The sequence below is a fragment of the Hemicordylus capensis genome, chromosome 5 (genome assembly GCF_027244095.1).
Source record: "Hemicordylus capensis ecotype Gifberg chromosome 5, rHemCap1.1.pri, whole genome shotgun sequence".
Lineage (NCBI taxonomy): Eukaryota > Metazoa > Chordata > Lepidosauria > Squamata > Cordylidae > Hemicordylus > Hemicordylus capensis.
Genome location: NC_069661.1, coordinates 153338472 through 153361335, shown reverse-complemented (window position 1 = coordinate 153361335; position 22864 = coordinate 153338472). Strand labels below are relative to the sequence as shown.

At 43.3% G+C, this 22864-nt stretch overlaps 1 protein-coding gene across 2 annotated transcripts in view; it reads left to right on the top strand.

Annotated features, from left to right (window-relative positions):
* Positions 1 to 22864, top strand: part of LAMB1 (laminin subunit beta 1) — a 118411-nt gene that overhangs the window by 59379 nt on the left and 36168 nt on the right. For both annotated transcript variants that reach the window (XM_053252956.1, XM_053252957.1), the window contains 7 exons: positions 84 to 288; positions 1410 to 1553; positions 1856 to 2087; positions 3404 to 3567; positions 8170 to 8394; positions 11271 to 11488; positions 15880 to 15976. In XM_053252956.1, the coding sequence (XP_053108931.1) occupies positions 84 to 288; positions 1410 to 1553; positions 1856 to 2087; positions 3404 to 3567; positions 8170 to 8394; positions 11271 to 11488; positions 15880 to 15976 (1285 nt within the window). The remainder of the gene's footprint in view (positions 1 to 83; positions 289 to 1409; positions 1554 to 1855; positions 2088 to 3403; positions 3568 to 8169; positions 8395 to 11270; positions 11489 to 15879; positions 15977 to 22864) is intronic.

Here is a 22864-nt window from a genome sequence, read left to right as displayed (position 1 = left end):
CATTAAGTGGTATTATACCTTATGCTAAATAGGCTGTAAATTTTAATAAGTAGTAATACTGCTTTGTAAAAATCATTCCACAGCTTGTTCTTATGCCTTTTTGCAAATCACTGGACATATTCACAGTTGGAGGCAGAGGTGACGATGTGATGACTAACAGTGCCTGGGAAACCTTTCAAAGATATCGGTGCCTGGAGAACAGCAGGAGTGTTGTTAAAACACCTATGACTGACGTTTGCAGGAATATTATTTTTAGCATTTCAGCTCTATTGCATGAGACAGCATTGTGTAAGTAGGCAACAGATTTAAAGCAAGATTCCCAAAGCAGGGAACAACTAGGAAGCAATTGTGGTGCTCACTGAACAGCAGATCTGACTGCATCTGTGAAGGTGGTGTGCAGTGGGAACATATAACTATAAGGCAGGTCTCCTGAATAAACAGATGCTGGCTGTATAGTAAGAAAGATGCATAGGAAAAGGCAGCAAGGTCCGTTTTTCATCTCAAATGGTCAATCAATTTGGATCATAAATTTTAGGACTGTGCACAATAGTTAATGTCAGGACTGGGTCCTACCCTGATCTAACCCAATCCCACGAATGTGGGTTTGCTGTCCTGTGAACCCTTCAGATGTTGGGGACAGGTATTTTCCTGAGCCATCCTTTAACTTAATTTCAAAAAGTAACCGGGATACTAACTGTGAAACCTGGAAGAAAATTAACCTAACACCAGATCATCACAGCGGTAGTGACCTAACATCCAAGAATCTCAGGAAGTGATCCAACACCAGAGAATCACAGGGGAGACCCAGAAATCAGCCACTTTTAAACAGTTTAAAAATGGGCTTTTAAAAATTGTAAAAGAGAAAAATAAATGTATGTGCAGGCTGGCAGATGGGCAGATTCAGGGCAGGACATGTTTTTCCCCACCCCCAGAATTTAACTTATCACTGATCATATCAAATTTTTTTTAAAAGCAAACTCCTACTGCCATTTGGAGCTCCAGAGAGCTCCAATTTCCCCTGAACAGAGAATTCCAACCTGAACCAGGCTTCCTTAGATTGGGGTTGGACTATCCCCAACTCCCTCCCAACCTCTCCAAACTGACCTTGCACACCTCTAATAAATTATGATTTCCAGCTATAATACAGTTTTATTGTATCCCTGTTTACTCCTAATAACTACTTAAATTCTTCAAATCCCAGGCATTTCCCCCACATTAATTAGCTTCTGTCAAAAATACTCTAGGGCAAAACAAAATCATGTTGTTTGGACCACTAATATTTGTCGTATAAGGACTGTACAGATGAGCCCTTTACCAGCAGAGTAGCATGCACAGCACTGCTATTGCCAAGATGATCCACAGTTTTGCATTTGCAACTCCTCTCAAGCCTGTTTCTTTTCCCTTTTTAGCCTGCCAGTGTGACCCGCAGGGCTCATTAAGTTCTGTGTGTGATGCTAATGGAGGTCAATGTCAATGTCGGCCAAATGTTGTTGGAAGAAGATGTGACAAATGCGCTCCTGGCACTTTTGGATTTGGACCTAGTGGATGCAAATGTATGTTGTTGTTTTATTCTATCTAGAATGGCAAATGTTACTGTTACCTTAGTCAAATGTTATCTTACTCAGTGAGCTGTTGAAAGAGAACGTTGTCTCCAAAAGGAAAACATTTCTCAAGACCTTTATTTTAGCACATTCACATGGGGCCCCTATGAACTTAGTGAGGTAAAACCACTATATTTCCAGATGTTTTATGTTTGAGTAACTTGAGACTTCGGGTTATAGCATCATAACTGCATGACTATAAGTATGTATCCAGCTTTAATTTCTTTCAAGATGTGTCTGTGTACTGTTTTTAGCTTGTGAGTGTCACATTCAAGCTTCTGTCAACGCCTTCTGCCACCCGGAGACTGGTCAGTGCCAATGTTTCCATGGAATATATGGCCGTCCGTGTGACAGATGCTTACCTGGCTATTGGGGATTTCCAAGCTGCCAACCTTGCCAGTGCAATGGCCATGCGGATGATTGCGACCCATATAGTGGACAGTGTTTGAACTGCCGTGATTACACCTCTGGTCACAACTGTGAAAGGTATTACACTCTTGACAACTGGTTAACTGGGATATTTATTAAATACAAAGTAATTTAAACAAGATTTATCATACTATCCTTTGAAATGTGTAGTTCTGGTGTATTTGCATGGGACATCTTAGGACATATCTGCATGGGACATTTTTAAAGTCAGATGTGTTGATCTCTAAATGCCACTATCATCTGCCTAATTGTAGTGAATATTGGGTTTCCACATACTTTAATTCCTATCTGTGTATGATGGTTTCCATCAGTTGTGACTGCCTACTTAATTATATAAGAAGGGTCTGTTTTTTGCTTGCACCTATAGTATGTTGGAGAATTCCAAACTGTTAAGTTTGTCAGTCAGAGCAGCTCTTCTCTGAGGAAAGAAAATAAAGTAACACTAGAATAGCAAGTACAAGAGTGAACCCCATGTAGAATTTGGGCATACTGCAAGTGAACATTCCATCCTCCCTCCCATTCTGCACTTGCAGTAAATTATACAAAGTGAACAACTTTGGGGAAATGTATGTGTTTAACTTGACTGCAGCATTATTATAATTATTAGTTGAATTTGCAATTGGGAGTTGGGTGGGAAAAAATTGGGGGACTGTGTGATAGAAAGGTGTAATGCAGAATCTGTGCCCAGTGTCTATGTTTACAATTAAACTGACTGGCATTTGTTCCCATGAGGGCAATAGGAATGCTGAATATAATGAATAAGAGCAAATAAAAGGAAGAAACTTCTGTTGGGGTTTGTGGTTTATATTTGTGATAAAGGACTGACAATAATGGGTTGTGGATGGGGGGAAAGAATTGGAACAGTTCTTGAATGAGGTTTTAGAAATAAGTTTTACCTGTCAATATTATTCCACTGTCTTGATCTAGGGTCACATGAAGAACCTGCTAGGGATCTAGAGGCTGGATTAGTTCCATGTGTATGGAAAACTTAGCTAATGCTAAAAGACACAGTAATAAAGAAGCAGAGTTCTGTGCTACAAAGTATTGCAATTGGGTTTCCTCACAAAAAAAAGTTGATTCTCCAAAGCTTTCCAGAACACACATTAACTTGTAAATTGAAGTATGTTTATACTATATGTGAAAAGAAATTAGTATGATTTGGCAGTCATCCTACCATCAAAAAAGAGCCAAAGAAAATATCTATAAAGTAGTGTTATTCAGCCTGTGTTTGGGTAGCATTTGGAGAGCTTTGAAAAGCTTCCTCCTCTATGCGATCAGCTGTTACTTGTCTATTCGGGGTGTGTAAATATATGTGTAATATTCCTTAGACCTTTAACAGACTAGCTTAACAGGCCTTTCCATTGTGAAATTAGATGCCTTAGTGGTTATTATGGAGATCCTGTCCTGGGATCTGGAGATCACTGCCGACCTTGTCCTTGTCCGGATGGACCAGAAAGTGGCCGCCAGTTTGCCAGTGGCTGTTATCAAGACCGTATTACATTGCAAGTGGTGTGCGTCTGTGAGACAGGATATAGAGGTAAAACATCGTGTGAAATGAAACACATCTAATGACTTTAATTTGTATGTGGGTATTGTGAACATGAATGTCTGGGTTATCACAGTGCACAATAGTAGCAGAACCACTCCTTTGCTGCAGTCTATTGAAGGTCAGACCTCAACACAAGAAGAGCACCATGCACTGTGCAGCCTCGGTTGGCCTTAAATACGGCTGCCTGGCCCAGTGCATAGAGCCGTCCACCTTGAGAGCCAAGCATAGCTGGAAGGGGCTGCCTCCCACCTGTAGCAGATTGCAGGTTCGTGGGGAACCTGGTGCTAAATTATTCATAGATGACCTGATTTTGGGTCACAGTTTTGTATTTAGCAATGCACAGTATTTTACTGCAGTTATTTGTGTGGCTTTACCTGGGGGTGGGGGTGGTTCTCATGTTGTAAAGAAGCAAAGTGATTGATGATCCTCACTAGCTATGTTGCTCCCATATATCAAGAAGTACATATACAGCAAGAGGACTCCTTCTATTTAAAATTTAAAACAAGCTGGGTTTGTTTTTTTTAAATTACTGAGTGTAATTTTTTGAGTTACACTGGACTCTTCTCTGAATAGACATGCAAGGATAGGAAGCTCACTCTCTTGAAAGGAGGGATGCAAACTTATTAGAGAACAGTGAAAGATAATTATGCGTCAGACCAAGATATATACATTTATCCATCCCACCTCTGTAGATTTGGGATCCCAAGGTGAAGGGAAACCATTTTATGTGTTTTCAGACAAACATTTATCACACACGGGCCCACAGTAATTAAAATTCAGTAAGGCTGCTCACATGAGCAGCCTTGGGCAGCCCTACCCTAGCGCTGCTTGCATGAAGTGCGGGGATGGAGGCCAATCTTGGTGCTGCCCTCACAGGTAGCCAGGGATTATTACCCAACCATTGACCTTGGTAAAAAGGTGTGAGCCTTTTACCCAAATACAGGGTCATATGAATGCTCAGGCTGTACTCACACACAGAGCCGGGCACCTAGAATTCCAAACTCATGGTGGAATCTTCCTGTGCACCCTGCTTGTTGAACAGTGCATTGTGGGATATTTGGAGGCTGGGACGCATTTTCCTGGCCTCCAGAATGCTGTATGGCACACAACAGCATTGGTCAAATAAATAATAAACTGAGCCTGTGGCATCCCCCTTCAGCGCTCTCGCTCGCTGGCTCTCCCCCCCCCGCAGCGCTCTCGCTTGCTGGCTCTCCCCCCCGCAGCGCTCTCGCTCGCTGGCTCTCTCCCCCACCCGCAGCGCTCTCGCCCGCTGGCTCTCTCCCCCACCCGCAGCGCTCTCGCCCGCTGGCTCTCTCCCCCACCCGCAGCGCTCTCGCCCGCTGGCTCTCTCCCCCCCCGCAGCGCTCTCGCCCGCTGGCTCTCTCCCCCCCCGCAGCGCTCTCGCTCGCTGGCTCTCCCCCCCCCGCAGCGCTCTCGCTCGCTGGCTCTCTCCCCCCCCCGCAGCGCTCTCGCTCGCTGGCTCTCTCCCCCCCCCCGCAGCGCTCTCGCTCGCTGGCTCTCTCCCCCCCCGCAGCGCTCTCGCTCGCTGGCTCTCTCCCCCCCCGCAGCGCTCTCGCTCGCTGGCTCTCTCCCCCCCCGCAGCGCTCTCGCTCGCTGGCTCTCTCCCCCCCGCAGCGCTCTCGCTCGCTGGCTCTCTCCCCCCCCCGCAGCTCGCTGGCTCTCCCCCCCCGCAGCTCGCTGGCTCTCCCCCCCCCCCGCAGCTCGCTGGCTCTCCCCCCCCCCGCAGCTCGCTGGCTCTCCCCCCCCGCAGCTCGCTGGCTCTCCCCCCCCCCGCAGCTCGCTGGCTCCCCCCCCCGCAGCTCGCTGGCTCTACCCCCCCGCAGCTCGCTGGCTCTACCCCCCCCCGCAGCTCGCTGGCTCTACCCCCCCCCCGCAGCTCGCTGCCTCTCTCCCCTTCCACTCTCCCTTTGGGTGGGCCAGGGCCAGGCTATCCTGCCGCCACCTCCCAGTTCCTTCTCCCGGCAGATAAGGCTTTGCCTGCCGTCTGCCCACCTCCTCGCCGCCGCCATTATTTCTCCCTGCCACCGTCTCCTCTTCCTGGCCGGTGGGGCTTCGCCCACTGTCAACCCACCTCTTCTGACCGGAGGGGCTTCGCCTGCCAGCCCTGCAGAGAGCCACCTCTGCATCCTGACCGCCCCCACTATTTCTCTCCGCTTCAATGCTGGAACTCTTGCGCGCTCTAGAGCATCTGCGCGTTAGTACTTGATTGCTCCCCTAACCTCAGAGATCTCCCCACCCTCACCTGAGCTGCACTACTGCTGCTCCTCCATCCCATTTCTTCCATCCCCCTCACCCTTCTTGGTCATGGCTGCAGCATTGCTGCCGCCTATTGGCCAAGCTGCAGCCCCAGAGACCTCACCCGAGTCCTGCTCCTGCTCCTCCCCCCAGGAGCAGCAGCAGTGGTTGACCGGGCCATTTCTCGCTGCTGCCGCCACTACCATGGCCACTCATTCCCTTCTTGCATGAATCCCCACTGCCCAATCATCACAGTGCCACAGGCTCCTCCTCCCTATCTGCATATGGAATCTCCACTGCCCAATCAGCATGGTGCTTCTGTTCTCACAGGCTCCTTCTCCCTATCTGCATATGGAATCCCCACTGCCCAATCGGGTGCTTCTCCTTGCAAACTCTGTCAGCCAATCGCCTCCTTTCTACCACGTCCCCACGCATGGCCCATCTTGGAGAATTTATAATATCGATAGATAGATAGATAGATAGATAGATAGATAGATCAAATAAATAAAGATTATTATTATTATTAATCATGTGGGTGCACAAGCAGTGTGCCCTTGGAACAATCCTGGATCATCTGGGGGAAAGGTAGGTGCTATCCTGCCTCCCCCATCCATCCAGATAGTTATTTTGTAGGTAGCCTAAGTGAGTAACATTAACATTTCACAAAGGCCTATAAGGGACAAAGCAGTAAATGAAAATATATGTTGTCTTTATAAATATAAAAACAGCGAGTATGGTATGATCATTATAAATTTTTGAGTTTTAGTAATTAATTCCCTCCTTAAGATTGGGAGGCTTTGGGTGGTTTCAGTAATATACCCTAGGGTATTGTGATATAAGTGGTATTATGTTTTTATCTTAAACTGTGTTATATGTTCTATTCTATTTCCTTGTTGTGCTGGTCATAGACTGTAATAAACCTTGAACTGAACTGGTATGATCATTATAAATAGCAAAGTTCACTCCCATATCTAAAAAGATGCACAGACATCATCCCTGAATATCACACCTAACTGTCTTCTCCCTAGATGGCAGGTGTCCAAAGCAGCTCTAGAATTCACTATTGTGTGTGCAAGGGGGATTGGCTGTGTGTATTTCAGACAAGATGTTATAGGCCTCTTCAGACCTGAACATCATTTTATGATATGGCATGTAAGAAACTGCTTTTAGCCCCAAACTCTTTCTCCTGCCTTTTAAAGCCATTAATTAATGAGGATTGGACTTAAGTAAGATGACTAACCATTACAAACAAAGCACTGCTTTGATGACATTCTGACCAATGAACGAACCTCTTGTGTAATGAGACATGTATTAAAAGAACTACACTGGCTGCCAATAAGTTTCCAGGCAAAATACAAGGTGCTAGTTATAACCTATAAAGCCCTAAATGGCTTAGGCCCTGAATACATTGTTTTCGCCATGATTCCTATCGCTCATTAAGATCACCTGGAGAGGTTTGTCTGCATTTGCCCCCGGCTTGTCTGGTGGCTACTCAAGGACAGGCCTTCTCCATTGCTGCCCCGAGGCTTTTTAATGTGCTCCCTATCGAAATAAGAGCTTCCCTATCTCTGATAACTTTAAAAAAGTCAATCAAGACATATCTGTTCACTCAGGCTTTTAATTAGATTTAGTTTTAATACTTTTAACTCGTTTTAAGTTTTTTAATTGTTTTAATGTTTAAAATTTGTTCTAATTGTGTTTTTATTATAAACCACCCAGAGATGTAAGCGTTGGGTGCTATAGAAATCTGATAGATAGACAGATAGATAGATATTATTTATGATGGTAAATGAGATGTGCTGCAATTGTGAAAGCATTCTTGGTGCTTCATTAGGATGTCAGTCACAGTGTATAAATAACAAACAATTGTAAGAACAAGTTATGCTTTATGTATTAAAAGCAAACTTGCAAACATTTTAGTTGGATCACATAGTACGATCTTAAAGGCAACAGCAACAAATAACCTTATTTAAAGGCAATGCAACAAAACAGGTTTTGAAATTTGCAACCAAGGTTTAGATCTCAACTGGCCTAAGTAATTATCACTCATTTGAAATCACTGTTACTGTAAACTACTAGCAATTAAGGAACACCTTCTGTTTGCCTTTTCCTTCTGAAATGTCCTTGTTTGATAGTAGTGAGTTCTCGGAATACCTCCTGTCTTATTTCTTATTAGGTTGCATGATCTCTTTCTAGCTTTTGCCATACTTTCCTTTGCAGCTAATGATTTCATTCATTCATTCACTCATTCATTCAATTTCTGAATGATTTACATTTCAGAGAGCTGAAGAGATGATGACTTTTCTTTCTTTCTTTGATTGGCTTGTTGAACAGGGAGCAGATGTGGTGAATGTGCTTCTGGTTTCTTTGGGAATCCTGAAGATGTTGGTGGGATTTGCCAGCCCTGCCAGTGTAACAACAACATTGACTTAACTGATCCAGAGGCCTGTCACAAGAAGACAGGATTGTGCCTGAAGTGCTTATATCACACGGAGGGTGAAAACTGCCAACTGTGTAAACATGGGTATTATGGACAGGCTCTACAGCAGGACTGTAGAAGTAAGTGGAGAAAGGTCTCAGCTACCTACCTGCGAGTAATGTAAACTTTGTATGTAAACTTCACTTGTCATCTTTCAAGCACTAGAGTATTATTTGTTGCAGCAAAAACATGGAGTTCACATACTTGAAGGACAATGCTTTGCTAGGGTTCGACAGATAAAGTAAAATAAAGTTGTGCTGTTGAGTCGGTGTCGACTCCTGGCGATCACAGAGCCATGTGGTTTTCTTTGGTAGAATACAGGTGGGGTTTACCATTGCCATCTCCTGCATAGTATGAGATGATGCCTTTCAGCATATTCCTATATCGCTGCTGCCTGATATAGGTGTTGATAATGTAGACCTGATTTGAATAAACCACTGCAGATGGTAAATTGTTCTAATTTAACCTAATAGCAGGAACCTAATTCCCTCAAAGTTATCTTGGGCATGCAGAGGTGATGTTTTGTGTTTGCATACTCTGAAAAGTTGAGACTTTTGTGGGATAGGCGGCTTTTTTGTTAGCATCTATTGTTTCTCTCTTATCAAGAGAATAACCCTGGTCACTTCCTGCTGGCTCTTAAGTCTTGAGGATAGAAGGTCTTGTGTTTACAAAAGCATTTCTACTGTGTTGAAGAGCAGCAGGAGTAGATTGCTGAAAATTTGTGGGGGAGGGAGGAGCTATTAGGTGAAAAACAACAAAGTCTTATGGCACCTTCAAGACTAACACATATATTGTGCTATATGCTTTCTTGGGCTTTCATGCATCCATTTAATTACATGCATAAAATGTTAATCAATAGTGTTAAAATGTTAATCACAAGTGAATTATAGAATTAAAACTGTTAAGGAAACATATGAGGTTGAAAGTTGTTTTGCAGCTTTATTTTGTGTTGTGAAGTGTGGTTAGCTCTCTCTCTGTGTAATGTATAAAAATAAAAATTTATAATGTATAAAAGCCTTAGTTGGTACGTGACAAGCCCTGCCCTCGCCCCACCACCACAGTGCTAAACCAATCAGGGTACTGCAGGAATGTGCACGATCCCTCTTGCTTGCACACACGCTTTCAGGAAAATCCACTCCTGGCGGCCGCCATGTTATAGCTGACGTGGAGGTAGTGGCGATGTTCCAAGAGGCTGGCAGAGGAGGCAGCAGCAGTGCCTGGCCAGCCCAGCACCAGTACCTACAGCATGGCCAGCTACCTTGAGGGTATCTTGGCATTGCTGAGGACCAGGCCGGGCACCTAGGAGCACAGGCAAATGGCACATCTTGCCAGGGCGCCCTGAAGAAAAGTTTACACGCAAGGCAAGGACGGGGCCAGGACCGCTGCCACCACTATCACCAGAGGGGAGGGAAGACGGGCAGGTGGGGAAGAAGGAGAGAGAGAGAAAGAAGGGAGGAGGGAATGGGGATGGAGAGAAAGAAAGTGAGGAGAGAGAAGGAGGAGCAGAAGCGGGGCTCAGGTGAGGGTGGAGAGGTCTCTGGGGTGAGGGGACGGGGCAATGAGATCAATCTACTAGTGCACAGATGGTCTGTGCCAGTCAAGCTATTATATTTTATTTTTTACATTTAGATGTCAGGATGAAGCCATCCATAAGACTCAGGGTGGATAACAGCATTTAAATCCCGCCCCCCTCTCTCTCTCTCTCTCTCGCATCCTTTCAAAGCAGCCTTCATTGAGTAGCATTCCCATTTTAAACTTTGGGAAGAAACAGTGAGAAGCAGTAGCATGTTCTTTTCTTCCTAATGAGTTCATCGTTGGCATGGCATTGGAATAGAAAACTCTTAGTTCCTACCTTTAAAGATCAATGTCACAATTGTGTCAGTCTCCAAGAAAGAAGCAAATGAGTTGATAAGTTTTGTTGAATAAGCTACTAGGGATGTGCATGGAACCGTGGCAGGATGGTTCAAAGGCGGTGGGGGTGCCGCTTTAAGAGTGGTGGAGGGTGCCCTTACCCCTCCCGCTGCTTCCCCCCCACTGGCATCTTTTGTTAAGAAAGCTGATCGGGGCGGCAGCGTACCTCCCTGCTGCCCCATTGCCCCCATTGGTCAGAAGTCCCTGACGCGCCTGCGTGCAGTGCGCAGGCGCGTCAGGGACTTCCGACCATATCTGGCTATATCTGGGGTGGCAGGGAGGTATGCTGCCGCCCCAATCAGCTTTCTTAACAAAGGATGGCGGGAGGGGCAAGTGCACCCTCTCTTGCTCTTAAAGTGGCACCCCTGCCACCTTCGAACCGGTGGAACTGCCAGTTCTTTGAACCGGTTCGAACAGGTTTTGTGCACATCCCTATAAGTGACAGATCACCAATGAAGAAAGTGCTATATACAGTTATACAGAACTGTCTTCAGGCATTCCTCACAGGACAGTTGTGGGGATATAATTACTTAATAATATATGGAAACCCATTCTGGATCCTTGGAATAGATTGTGAGAAGAAATGCAAACAAACAAATTATGGCCGGCAACTATGACACCCAAGCAGGAGATCTATTACTAGCAGATGCTAGTTATGAGCTCATGTCTGGACCAGGGAAATGGCTGATGCCTTCCAGCCGAGCAGCCACATACCATTGTGATTCTCTGCTGGAGATTATTATGCTTGGTGGGTTTTCCCCTTCATTTAGGAGTTCATTTTGACAAAGTCCAATTGAGATGACCATTCCCATGGATCACCATTGCACATAACTTTCCAACAAGATTCCCCCTTCCTCAGATGTTGAGTTTAAAAAAAATAATCTTCAAGAGTGGAATACAAGGTCCTATATGCTGGTGCTGCATTGCCACAGCAAGAATGCTGTGTGGCTTCTACATTTCTGAATTTATTAATATGTACTGCACATTAATGTATACTGCATGTCCAAGTGTACTGCGGTGAATTCACACTGCTTTTTCATTCCAGAGTGTGTATGCAATTACTTGGGAACAGTACGTGACCACTGCAACAGCTCAGAAGATTGTGAGTGTGAGAAAGAAACTGGTCAGTGCCAATGTCTTCCTAATGTGATTGGACAGAACTGCGACCACTGTGCCCCAAATACATGGAGGTTGGCCGGTGGAACTGGGTGTGAGTCATGTGGCTGTGATGTTGAACGCTCCTTTGGCTCATCATGTAATGAGGTAAGAAGTGTCCAAGACTCTCCCACTATTGTAGACCAATCAGAGTTAGCCCTTGCTATCTAAGAGCCTGGCTGGATCCATACTGCTCTTTCTCCTCCTAACTAGCTTGGGAAGTAGTAGTTCACCTTCCCTATAACTGACGAAACTGCTGGTGAGCCTGATTTAGTACTTAGCAACCAGTGCTCATATCAGTTGAATAAAGCTATGTGCGATTGGCCATCTGATGCATATATCACATTGTAATAAAATAGTAGGTAATTTTGTGACAGCCTGTAATGACTGTAATATGTAATGACAGAGGCAGTCAAGGATGATTTGAAAGCTAATCTCAGTATTGACAATTCATGATAACCTCCTATGGGAGTTTTCCAATAACCTACATAAAAATATTACCGTATCTGGACATAAAAAACACTCCCTGTTGTTGTTTTTCCTTCCTTCCTTCCTTCCGTCTATATCCTCTCTAATAAAACGTTTGGTGTCCGTCCGTGGACGGACACCAAGCGTGTGTTCGTGCCTTCTTTGGCGGTTCTGGGCATGCGCAAAGCGCATGCCCAGAACAGAGCCAGGGAGACACGACCGCCAGCACCCGGCGGCCATCTTGGGCGGCCAGAAGCGGCTGCCCGAAGAAGCCGGGTAAGCGGTGGCGGGGGACACTGGCCGAGGCGCGGCCAAGGCAGCGGCGGAGCCATGGCCGCGCCGCCGAAGCCGGGCAGGGGGAGAAGGCAGCGGGGGAAGCCGGCCGAGATGGTGGCGGAGCCGCCACCGAGGCCTGGCGCCGCAGCCAGCCAGCTTGGGGCCCTTACCCGGCCGGGGAGACCGGCCACGGCATAGAGGCTGGCGGCAGCGCCGCCACAGCCGATAGCCGCCCTCCCAGCTGCCCGACTTCCCCCCACCCCCCCAAAGGAACAAGGGCCGCCGCCGAAAACCGCCCTCCCGCCCTCCCAGCTGCCCGAGCCCTATTCACCCGAGTCAGCCCACAAGAGCCGGGCGAAGTGCAAGCATACTTTCAAAAGGTACAGAGAGGAGCTCGCGAACAGAGCTCCTCTCTGTGCTAAGCCTCTTCCCGAACTGGTGCGTCCGAGCACCAGTTCAGGAAGAGGCTTAGCACAGAGAGGAGCTCTGTTCGCGAGCTCCTCTCTGTACCTTTTGAAAACATGCTTGCACTTCGCCCGGCTCTTGCGGGCTGACTCGGGTGAGTAGGGCTCGGGCAGGCGGGAGGGCGGTTTTCGGCGGCAGTGGCGGCCCTTATTCCTTTGGGGGTGGGTGGGGGGAAGTCGGGCAGCTGGGAGGGCGGGAGGGCGGTTTTCGGCACCTTCCCTTCCTAGCACCCGTTATTCAATGGGCTAAAAATTACTTATATATATATATATAGAGAGAGAGAGAGAGAGAGAGAGAGAGAGAGAGAGAGAGAGAGAGAGAGAGAGAGTGTATATATGTGAGGGAGCTTTCAAATGTCTTCTACTCTAAGTCTAAAAAGCTACAGCCCAGCAAAAGCTGTACCATACAAGTGAAGTGATGGCAATAAGCATCTGGCCAATCGTCATAAATTATTTCTGGGAAACACTGTGTGGCCTGTGACTCTCTGGGGTTTTTGCTTTAACTTATAAAATATGTGAGGTTGTTTAATTGTTGAGGTAATCTGTAGCTGTTTGTAATGCCAGCTTAATTTGTGCATTGTACTTGCTGTCTGCAGAATCCATGTTCAGGCCTGAAACATTTATCAGGGAAAGAAAGAGCTGGTGATAGATTGTCCCTCGCAGTAGGGCATCGGATTCAATTGTGTAGGCTTTTGGGACCCCTTGAACTTTATGATGCTACATTCAGGGCCAATTCACACATTTTTGAAATGGAAATGATTGCACACAGTGATTTTGCCACTATATGCAAGAAACCACTCTGTATGCAAGGAACCACTCCAACAAGATGCAGGATATATGGAATAGCTCTTACATTAAACACCGAAAAATTACTACATTGGAGAGAGAGATTCAAATTTAGCATTCCCTTGGGTGTGGCAAATTTTTAGATTCTTCTTGTGGGATTGTTGATGCAACCACTACCTAACATGAAGATCTGATGATAAAGTCACCAGCCAGGCACATGCACATGTAACATGAAAATATGATTCAGTGCTACTTACATGATCAGAGCAGAGCCTCAGGCTCTCACACTCCCCTGGTTCATGAACTAACTGTGGTTGAATCAAGCCACAATTTCTTGAATATGGACCTGGGAAACTGTACTTTTTTCTAAAGTGAAACTGAATACTTTAAATTCCCTTCACTTCTCATGAAGGGGAAGAGAGGGTAGAGCACATCAGCCTGAGATTTAACTCTGTTAATGCATGTAGCACTAAACTGTAGGCTTGTGCCCGAAACATTTCGGAGGCCATTGTAAAGGCCTCCAAAATGTTTTGGGTGTGGGGGCTGATTCGGCGATTCGGCGCTGGCGGGGGTAGAGCTTTAAGGGCGGGGGAGAGTGTACTCACACACCCCCGCCGCGTTTCCCCCACCGGCGCTCTCCAAATTTTAAGCCCCTCGGGGCGGCAGCGTTCCTCCCTGCCACCCCGTTACCCCCGTCGGCCAGAAGTGGCCGGAAGTCCTGAGCACGCGTGCGCCCATTGTGCACACACGCGCACGATGGGCGCACGCGCGCTCGGGACTTCCGGCCACTTCCAGCCGACGGGGGGAACGGGGTGGCAGGGAGGAACGCTGCCGCCCCGAGGGGCTTAAAATTTTGAGAGCGACGGCGGGGGAAACGCGGCGGGGGTGTGTGTGTACACTCTCCCCCGCCCTTAAAGCTCTACCCCCGCCATGCCGAAAATTTATCGTGCACATCCCTACTAAACTGTGGTTTTGCATTATACAGGCGTGCAACCACGGTGAGCCCGCTTTACAATCTCAAAAATCAACAATGCAGATTGGCCATAATATTCATTGAGGACTGCTTTAAACATGGAAAACATGTCTGCTCAGAAATTAGCGTACAATGCACTATTATTGTGAACGGCCCAGGGACTTTTTGTATAGGGCGGTATATAAATGCAATAAAAATAAATAAATAAATATAATAATAATAATAATAATAATAATAATAATAATAAATAATCTTATAAATATTTGTAGTAGTAGTAGTATTTCAGGTGATACACAAAAACAGGGATGAACTGTAACATATAGCATGTTATATGCAGAGACCTATATCTGTGTGTGATTGTCATGCATTATTTACACACACATACAGTTTATCTTTTCTTTTGTGGGGGGAAACCAAAATGGTTCACAATGAAATACAATAAACAATCAAAATAGTAAACATCAATAAAATCAAAATAACCGTATAGTAGTATAAAACAGTCCATTCCCCCCCCCTGCCCCTCAAACTGGGGATTCCAAGAAAAAGACACAGCCCAGTTGGCTCACCCCAAAAGGCTCCTTTAAAACGCCGTGTTTTAACTGAGCATTGAAATTAATTTTTGTAATGGAGCCATGTGGGTTCCCCTGGGGAGGGCATCCCACAATGCTGATACCATTGAGAAGGTCTTGCTCTTAGTATTCACCTGTCACACTTCAGTCAGTCCAGGGGAACCCAGAGCCTCTGATGTTGATTGGAGTGTACAGTAAGGAATATATATGTTGCTCCCCTGTTCTTACATGAAAGTATTTTCTCTTGAAATTCTGTAACATTCGAAGTGCTTTATCTCTCTATTGATGTTCCTCAGTCGAGTATTTACAAGTATTAATAAGCCACAAAGAGGTACAATGGAGGGTCTGGACAGTGAGGTTTATTAGATAATATATTTTGCACCATTGGTATGTTTTGGTATGTTCCATAGTGACCACTTTGAAAATCTAATGCCAAAGGCCAAAGTACTCTTTCAAATTTGAAATTGTGTAACATTTGGATCTTGTATATAGTTAAATTATGTTGTTGTTAAGTATATGTAAATTATAGATTCTGCTCTGTTGTACAGAAGGGAGAGCATGCATACAAAGACTAAGATCATTTATTAAATTTGATAGGTCAATAGTGGCTTAATTACATTTTTTAGCACTTTAGATGTTAAAATTCTCACTACTTTCTCACTACTTGTTGTCCTCCAGCGGCCCAGTATTCTGGGGTGCTCTCCGGTCCACCCACTAGAAGGCAGGTTCTTAGCAGGTTTGTTTGGATATGGCCTAGGAAGCACTTCCTGCTTTCCCCTCCCAGGGCCAGTTTCCTTCCTGCCTCTGCTGTGAATAGGTGCAAGGCCACACCCTTCAGATACTCCAGATAATGCACTAACCAGGCAGATCTTGTAATGCCCCAAATAATAAGTTTTGTGAGGCATTCTTTTTGTGAAAGGTACGCTGATCAGCAAATTTTATTGCATTTTTCTGAATTAACAGTTTACTGGGCAGTGCCAGTGCATGCCAGGCTTCGGAGGACGCACGTGTAATGAATGTCAGGAGTTTTTCTGGGGTGATCCCAGTGTGGACTGTCAAGGTGAGCCTATTTCCTTCCATTGTCCAATATGCACTGGCACCCTTTTTGAAGGAGCACTTTCAAATGTCAACTCTTTATATGGTGGTTCCAATACTGTAACTTCTTCTACTGTTGGGAGTCCATTTCACTGCTGCCCGCTTGTTCTGTGCTCGTGCATATAGAAAGAACAAAGCACCATTCATATTGGCTTCCTCGTACACAGCTAAAACCCACAGAATTAGAAACAAGAGAGAACAAGGTTCTTCAGTGCTTTATTAGCCTCTCCTTTAATGTTGCAATATTTGTAACTATTCAGCACTTATCAAGCAGCTCACTGATTCTGGCTGGCTTTCTCAAATACTATTTTAATGAAGCTAAATTTAATTCTCGTCAGTGTCTGGTTACAGAATAGTTTTGCAGCTTTGTAGCGGAAGTGGTAGATAAGATACAAACTATTTGTAGAGTGCTTGTTTTGTTGATTTCAGAACTTGTTTTATCATATCATCTGTTAAAATAATTTGAAAAGGGGGGAAATGTATATTAGTGGGGAGAAAAGTATTTTCTCATAAGTTCTTTTTTTACATTCATTGCCTGAGCCATTCTGAAGGCCCAGCAAAGGTAATGCTAATTTTAAAATACCCATAGATATAATATACATTCATTTTTAAAAGACATAAAAATGCTAAAATCCCAATCCAACCAAATTAACATTAGTTTAAAGGCGGTTGAAATAATTTAAATTTTAACTCTTCCACAAGATGCTTATGAATGTACCCTTAGTAAGAGCTGCATCACAGAAGACATTTTTCCTACAAAAGTGTATGCCCCCATGCACACCATCATGTGTGAATCCTGTGTAATGTATAAATGATGTTTAGAAGCTGCTTCATCTGCTTCAGGAAAATTTGCATTAGTAACATGTCCTGAACTAATGGAAACTTTAGGCTTGACAAAAACAACCAGTCTTGATTAATTAGGTTGTTCAGAAAGTTGGATTAACTATGCCAGTTTTTAATTATAAACTTGCCTGATTGTCATGGAATGAATTCAAATGCTGTCCAGACCAGAACAAACTTGTAACTGGTGTAGTATGTGCTTACATAAGATTGTACACTGGATATTTTACATCTTTCATGAAAACAAAGTTATCTCGACTTGTTGGGGGGAGATGGGGGAGGGGGAAGGAGTGTATTTCTAGTGTCATTTATACAGTGAGCCCAATTTTAAAATAAACACAGATGTCTCAGCTAGAATTTTGATGTAACTGGTATTTGGTAGATAGAATTCTTCTAAGAGAAGTGGTTAATTACTTTGGGTGTGTAGGCATTTGCAATCCTGACATTACTCTTCTAATGGTGGAGAAAAGAAAGGGATTGGGAATGGCAAACCCTCCAACACTTTATAGATACTATAAGGATACTTCCTATACTCCAGATTGCCCTATAGTCTCTTACTCTGCAGTAGTCTACTATTCACTGTCTACTAGTCACTGACTTCTGAAGCAAGTAAATTAGTAAACTTCACATAACAATCTTATTTTAAAAACTTTTTAAATATCTATATATTTAATTCTCTTAGCTGGCATGCGTGTCCTGGATTTGGCGGCAGAATTCTCGCGACACATTGTGAGAGTTCCGCCGCCAAGGGCGAGAGTTGCGGGCAAGAAAAATGGCAGCGGGCGGTAGCGATAGCACATCCAACACCATAATGCACCTATTCACACTCCAATTATGGCTGACATGAAGAACAGTCCTATGTCAATGTTTGGGCCTGCTGTGCAACTTGGGAGGCAGCCCTGATGCTGTAGCATGATGGGTCAGCTGCGGAACAACTTAAAACCACTTCCAGGCAGTCGTGCAGCGCTACTTCCTTTGGAAACAATGGAAGTAGGACTGTGTAGTTGCTCAGAAGTGGGTTTAAGTTGTTCCACAGCAGCCCCATCATAGTAAAGGAGGACCCTGATATTAGGGGTTCCATTCTCCACAATTACCGTGGATACAGAAACCGCAAATAGAGTGTCATTTTAGTAATGGGATCACGGAGGTTAGTTTCCTGGAAGCCTGAAAACTGCCCCAAATGCCAAAAGGAGGTTAAAAGGGCAAAATTAAGTGCCCCACCATGCTCTATGGCTCTCCAGCGATCCAGCGATGCCTCCCTGATGCCAGAAATTGTCTGTTTATTTGGCTTTCTGCATTTTTTTCAAGGTTTTTTCTCAAGTGAGCCATAAAATGTCTCCTGCACTCAAAATGATGGCCGGAAATCATCTCCAAGGTTCATTCCAGCCATCCTCGGCCCATGGATATGCATGTTTAACCCCCTTTTGACAGATTTTTACAGTGCATGCATACCAAGGTCGGGTGTTCATTACTCGACCACGGATAGGCAGATGCTGGATCCACAAATATAGAGGTTCTCCTGCACATTGTTGGGGCTGCCTTTCAAGTTGCGCAGCAGCCCCAGTGGGTCTCTAAAGTTGATGTAGGGCTGACCACCATGTCAGCCACTATTTTTAGTAACAGCTCTAAAATATCCCCAAAAGACCAAATAAGGACAGTGCTTTTATTGTTCTGATAGGTTGGGCTAGACTGGCAAATGGAATGGGAGGGGTTTTTTTAAATAGCATTCTTCATCATTGGTCAGCTTTACTGATGGACTCCATCAGCCCATGTTATCAACAAGTATTTACTTTTGGTCAGCATTTTTTAGTTTGTTTTTTTAATATACACCCCCATACCCAGCCCTCTACACATCTTATTAAAACATTCAAAAAAAGAGATAAATATTCCATATCCAAATACAAATCACATTGTAGGCTCATAATGTAACAATTTATATTTGCTTTCTTTCATATCAACTATAGAATATAGCTCAATTTGGTTAGAGAGGTAAGCATATTTGGATTTTAGTCTATGTCTTCTTATTGCAGAATTTATGAAAACTAATACAGATTCTTAATGATTATGCGTAGAACATTTTAAATATATATATGTTAAATCAGATAAGCAAACTTAGCACTATTTATGCAGCTGCATGTGCTGCATAGTAGGGAACACACTGGGACATATTTTGGCTTGCTGAAGATCTTGGCTTTCAATAACAAAATATAAATGCATGTTTTCTTCATTAAATGCATCTAGCTTTCCTTAAAGCATAGAAAGGTTGTGATGTCTCCTTAAAGACCTAGCAGCAAAGTAGCTCTTGGGCAAGACATCCAGAATTAGGATATATGGCTTCTATGCCCTGCATAGTTTCCTACATTGTTTCACTATTGATTACAATAACTATACATAGGGTAGGGTTGCTTTTATTTGTCAGTATGCACAGTGTACCAGTGTGAATGTGGATGGATCCCAGTGGTTCTACATTGTTTATAGCTGCTTGGCAAGGGGAATTCATCAAATGTCATGATCTTTGTAAACAGCTTGTTTCCTTGTTTTGGTTGGAAAGGAAGGTTACAAATTACCAAAAAGAAAAAAGGTGTGATTTCTTTCTTCACTACATATGTGCAGTGAGAAGAGCAACTCTACTGAATGATTTATTTAAGGAGAGACACATGGAGTTTTGCTTTGGGTCAATTCCACCAAAAGACATTCCTTGTAGAGCATATGCTGGGTGGGAACTTTCAGTTGGCCAGTTGTAAATTAACTTGGTATGTGCATGTGTTTGTCAACTGTTTGTTGTTGTGTTTCTTTGAAATTTGCAATTTTCATGATTGATTTAGTATGAGCAATTTTATCTTTCCCCTGGTTCCACATTTTTGGGAATGTATGGCATTCTTTTTTCACAAAGTTCTTGTTTGTTTCAGGTTTTCAGTATTTTTCTGTTCTGCTCTATATGAATCTTTTCTGCATACACCAGTAAGTTAAATGCTTTCAAACTAAGGCAGGATTTATAAGTATATATCTCAGTATATGTTTTCTATGCATAAATATATATTTTAAATAGAAGACTATTTATATTATATCCTTTAGAATTTTGAATAGGTATGTGAGAAAAATATGTTCAAAGCATAAGCAACGAACAGTTACTTTTCCTGTCAAAATGTAAGAGCTGTTTTTAACAAGCGTAATATTTTTAGCAGGGGAGTGCTCAATGTTTCCTTGAAATCTAAGAATATGTCTCACAGTGTAACACTGTTTAAAAATGTAGGTCATTATTTGGCATCTTGACTGGGCATGCACATATTTGAGATTAGTCTGAAAAACTAAACTGTGTCTATAATTTGGTTTTAGCAAACTATTTCCCCCCGCCCTCAGAAAGATGATTTAAAATAAACTAGACTTGTGAAGAGGAGCTCCACCATTTCTTGGGAAATTGAACACTTGCAGATTCTTATTCAGTTGTAGTGAAACTTTCTTCCCCTGTGTGAATTTGTGTGAAAAATCTATTTTAAAATTGTTTCCCAAAATTAGTTAAGATATTGCCGATGTTTATGGAAAACACAACCCCCACTCTCTGATCATATTCTCTGTAGTTCAATATGTGCATTGGAGGGGAAACTACCCTGTTGTATTTAGAAGCTGCATACAAAATTGGAGACCGTTACATTAAAAAAGCACAAGCAAGTCCCTTTTTTGGAGAGGCAGAATCAATCATATAAAAGATTAGCAAACACACAGGCGGACCTAATGGATAGTCCTGGAATCGGATCAGAATTCTACATCATACATAGGAACATAGGAAGCTGCCATATACTGAGTCAGACCATTGGTCTATCTAGCTCAGTATTGTCTTCACAGACTGGCAGCGGCTTCTCCAAGGTTGCAGGCAGGAAACTCTTTCAGCCCTATCTTGGAGAAGCCAGGGAGGGAATTTGGAACCTTCTGCTCTTCCCAGAGAGGCTCCATCCCCTAAGGGGAAGATCTCATAGTGCTCACATGGAGCCTCCCATTCAGATGCAACCAGGGAGGACCCTGCTTAGCTAAGGGGACAAGTCATGCTTGCTACCACAAGACCAGCTCTCCTCCCTATATCATAACATATCATAACTATATCATAACATTTTAAGTGTCTAAATCCTTCTGAATCCCTCAGATTTCCTGTTCTTCCTGGAAGAGCATGCTTAAAGAGTCTGTGCAAAGAGATGCTAATAGTAGTGGTTCAGGGTTTTCATATTAACATTGGGCATATTGCCAGGAAATTCAAGAATATGGTTTTAAATCAAAATTAACACAGAGATGCTTAAGATTATACAACACAACTACTAACTTGTCATATATTTATTGTTGAACAAAAAAACTCAAAAACAGGAAGAACTGATGGGGGGAATGGTATTGCATTCTTGGTTTTCCAACATTCGTAGTTAATGAAGTAAGAATAGTGAAAATTATCAAAAAGTATAGGATATAGGATATTTGAAGGTGAAGGTAGGTGTGTATTCATTTTAACAAATAAAATTCTTGTAAATGCTTACAAGGGATGTAACATTTTCAGTGATCAAATATACTGTTTATGTTTGCCTGTTTTTTTTAGCACACATCAATCTAGTTGCAATATGGTTGGTCCACATGTAATATTTCCCATCCTTCAAACCATGGAGTTCATGGCTTTGGGTTTGTGCACTTCCTCTCCCTCCCTCCTCCTCCTCTCATGCATGCAGAGTTGATTAGTTACTTTCTGACTGCAGCAGTGAAATTTGTTGCTTCATACAAACCAGCAAACTATAGATTGTGCTTGCCTTCCAAACCAAAATTGGAAACCTTGATTTGAAGCTGATAGAGGAGAGAGCATTCAAGCACAAGAGTAATTCATGATTCTCCAGATCATGGCTTGGATTATGAGAAACACTGCATGTCAGTAAACCCGTGGTCTTTTATTTGCATAGCTGCTGTTGAAAATTCTATTCAAGTGAGGGTGAATTGGTAAAAGTAACTTAACTATTTTTCATCCAATTCAACTCCCTCTCCAAAACAGAATATTCTGTACATAAAGCAGCCTGACAGACCTCTATCTCAATTTCCTTTCCTAAGCTTAAAAAAAAAAAAAAAGAAGCAGCAGCAACAGCAAACTTCACAAACTCTCTTGGCAGCTTTTTCTAAACTATTCTTATAGTTATCTATTCCTAATGGTTTTTTTAAAAAAATAATAGTTATCTATTCCTTGTGTGTGTGTGTGTGTTTATTTAAAGGCAAAAGTAGCACAACTTCATATTCCTTTTCAGTAGGAATTCCTTTTCATCTTCTCCACAAGTCCAGTTCAAGCTACTTAATACCATTTAATGTTTTTTCATAATTTTTAACTGGAGAAGGCTATCACTCCTATGAAATAAAGTAATTATTTAAAAGGTTCCAAAACAGCAGCAGCAGCAACTTGAAAAGGTTAAATGTTTAAATGCTTTCTCAGATAAATTTCAAAAAATATCAATGTGGAAAAGAACTTGCACTTTTTTCTTATGTTTTGCTATTTGGGGAAAGTGTTGCTTCTAAAGCATAAAACTGCAGTTCACTCTTAGACCTTCATTTCCCCCCTTCAATACATTTTTTCTGTCATAAAGACTCAGATACTGAAATATTTGTCATTCACTCCCACTGCTTCTTTCATGTAGACTCTTAATCTAGCATTTTATTGCATGTGGGAGAGTCTGATATCAGAGGATACCAGAGGTGACATAACTGAGGTCTGGTTCTACATAAACAAAGTTAGCATTCATTCTGCATGTTTCACCTTCCATTAAGTTGCTGGCCCAATTATTCAAAGCCCCATGTGTCTCTCATCCCATACAAAAATGGATAATAAAACCTTTTTATGGTCAATGTGTGAGCATGCCTCCCCGAATATCCACTCATCTTTGTGACTGGACTGCAGCACACATTGCCCTTTATTATAAATGGAGTTTTAGCTTGGGCTCAGAGGTGCTCTTAATCCTGGACTTCAGGGCTGAAGTCCAGGGCCTCCACACATCCTGGGGCC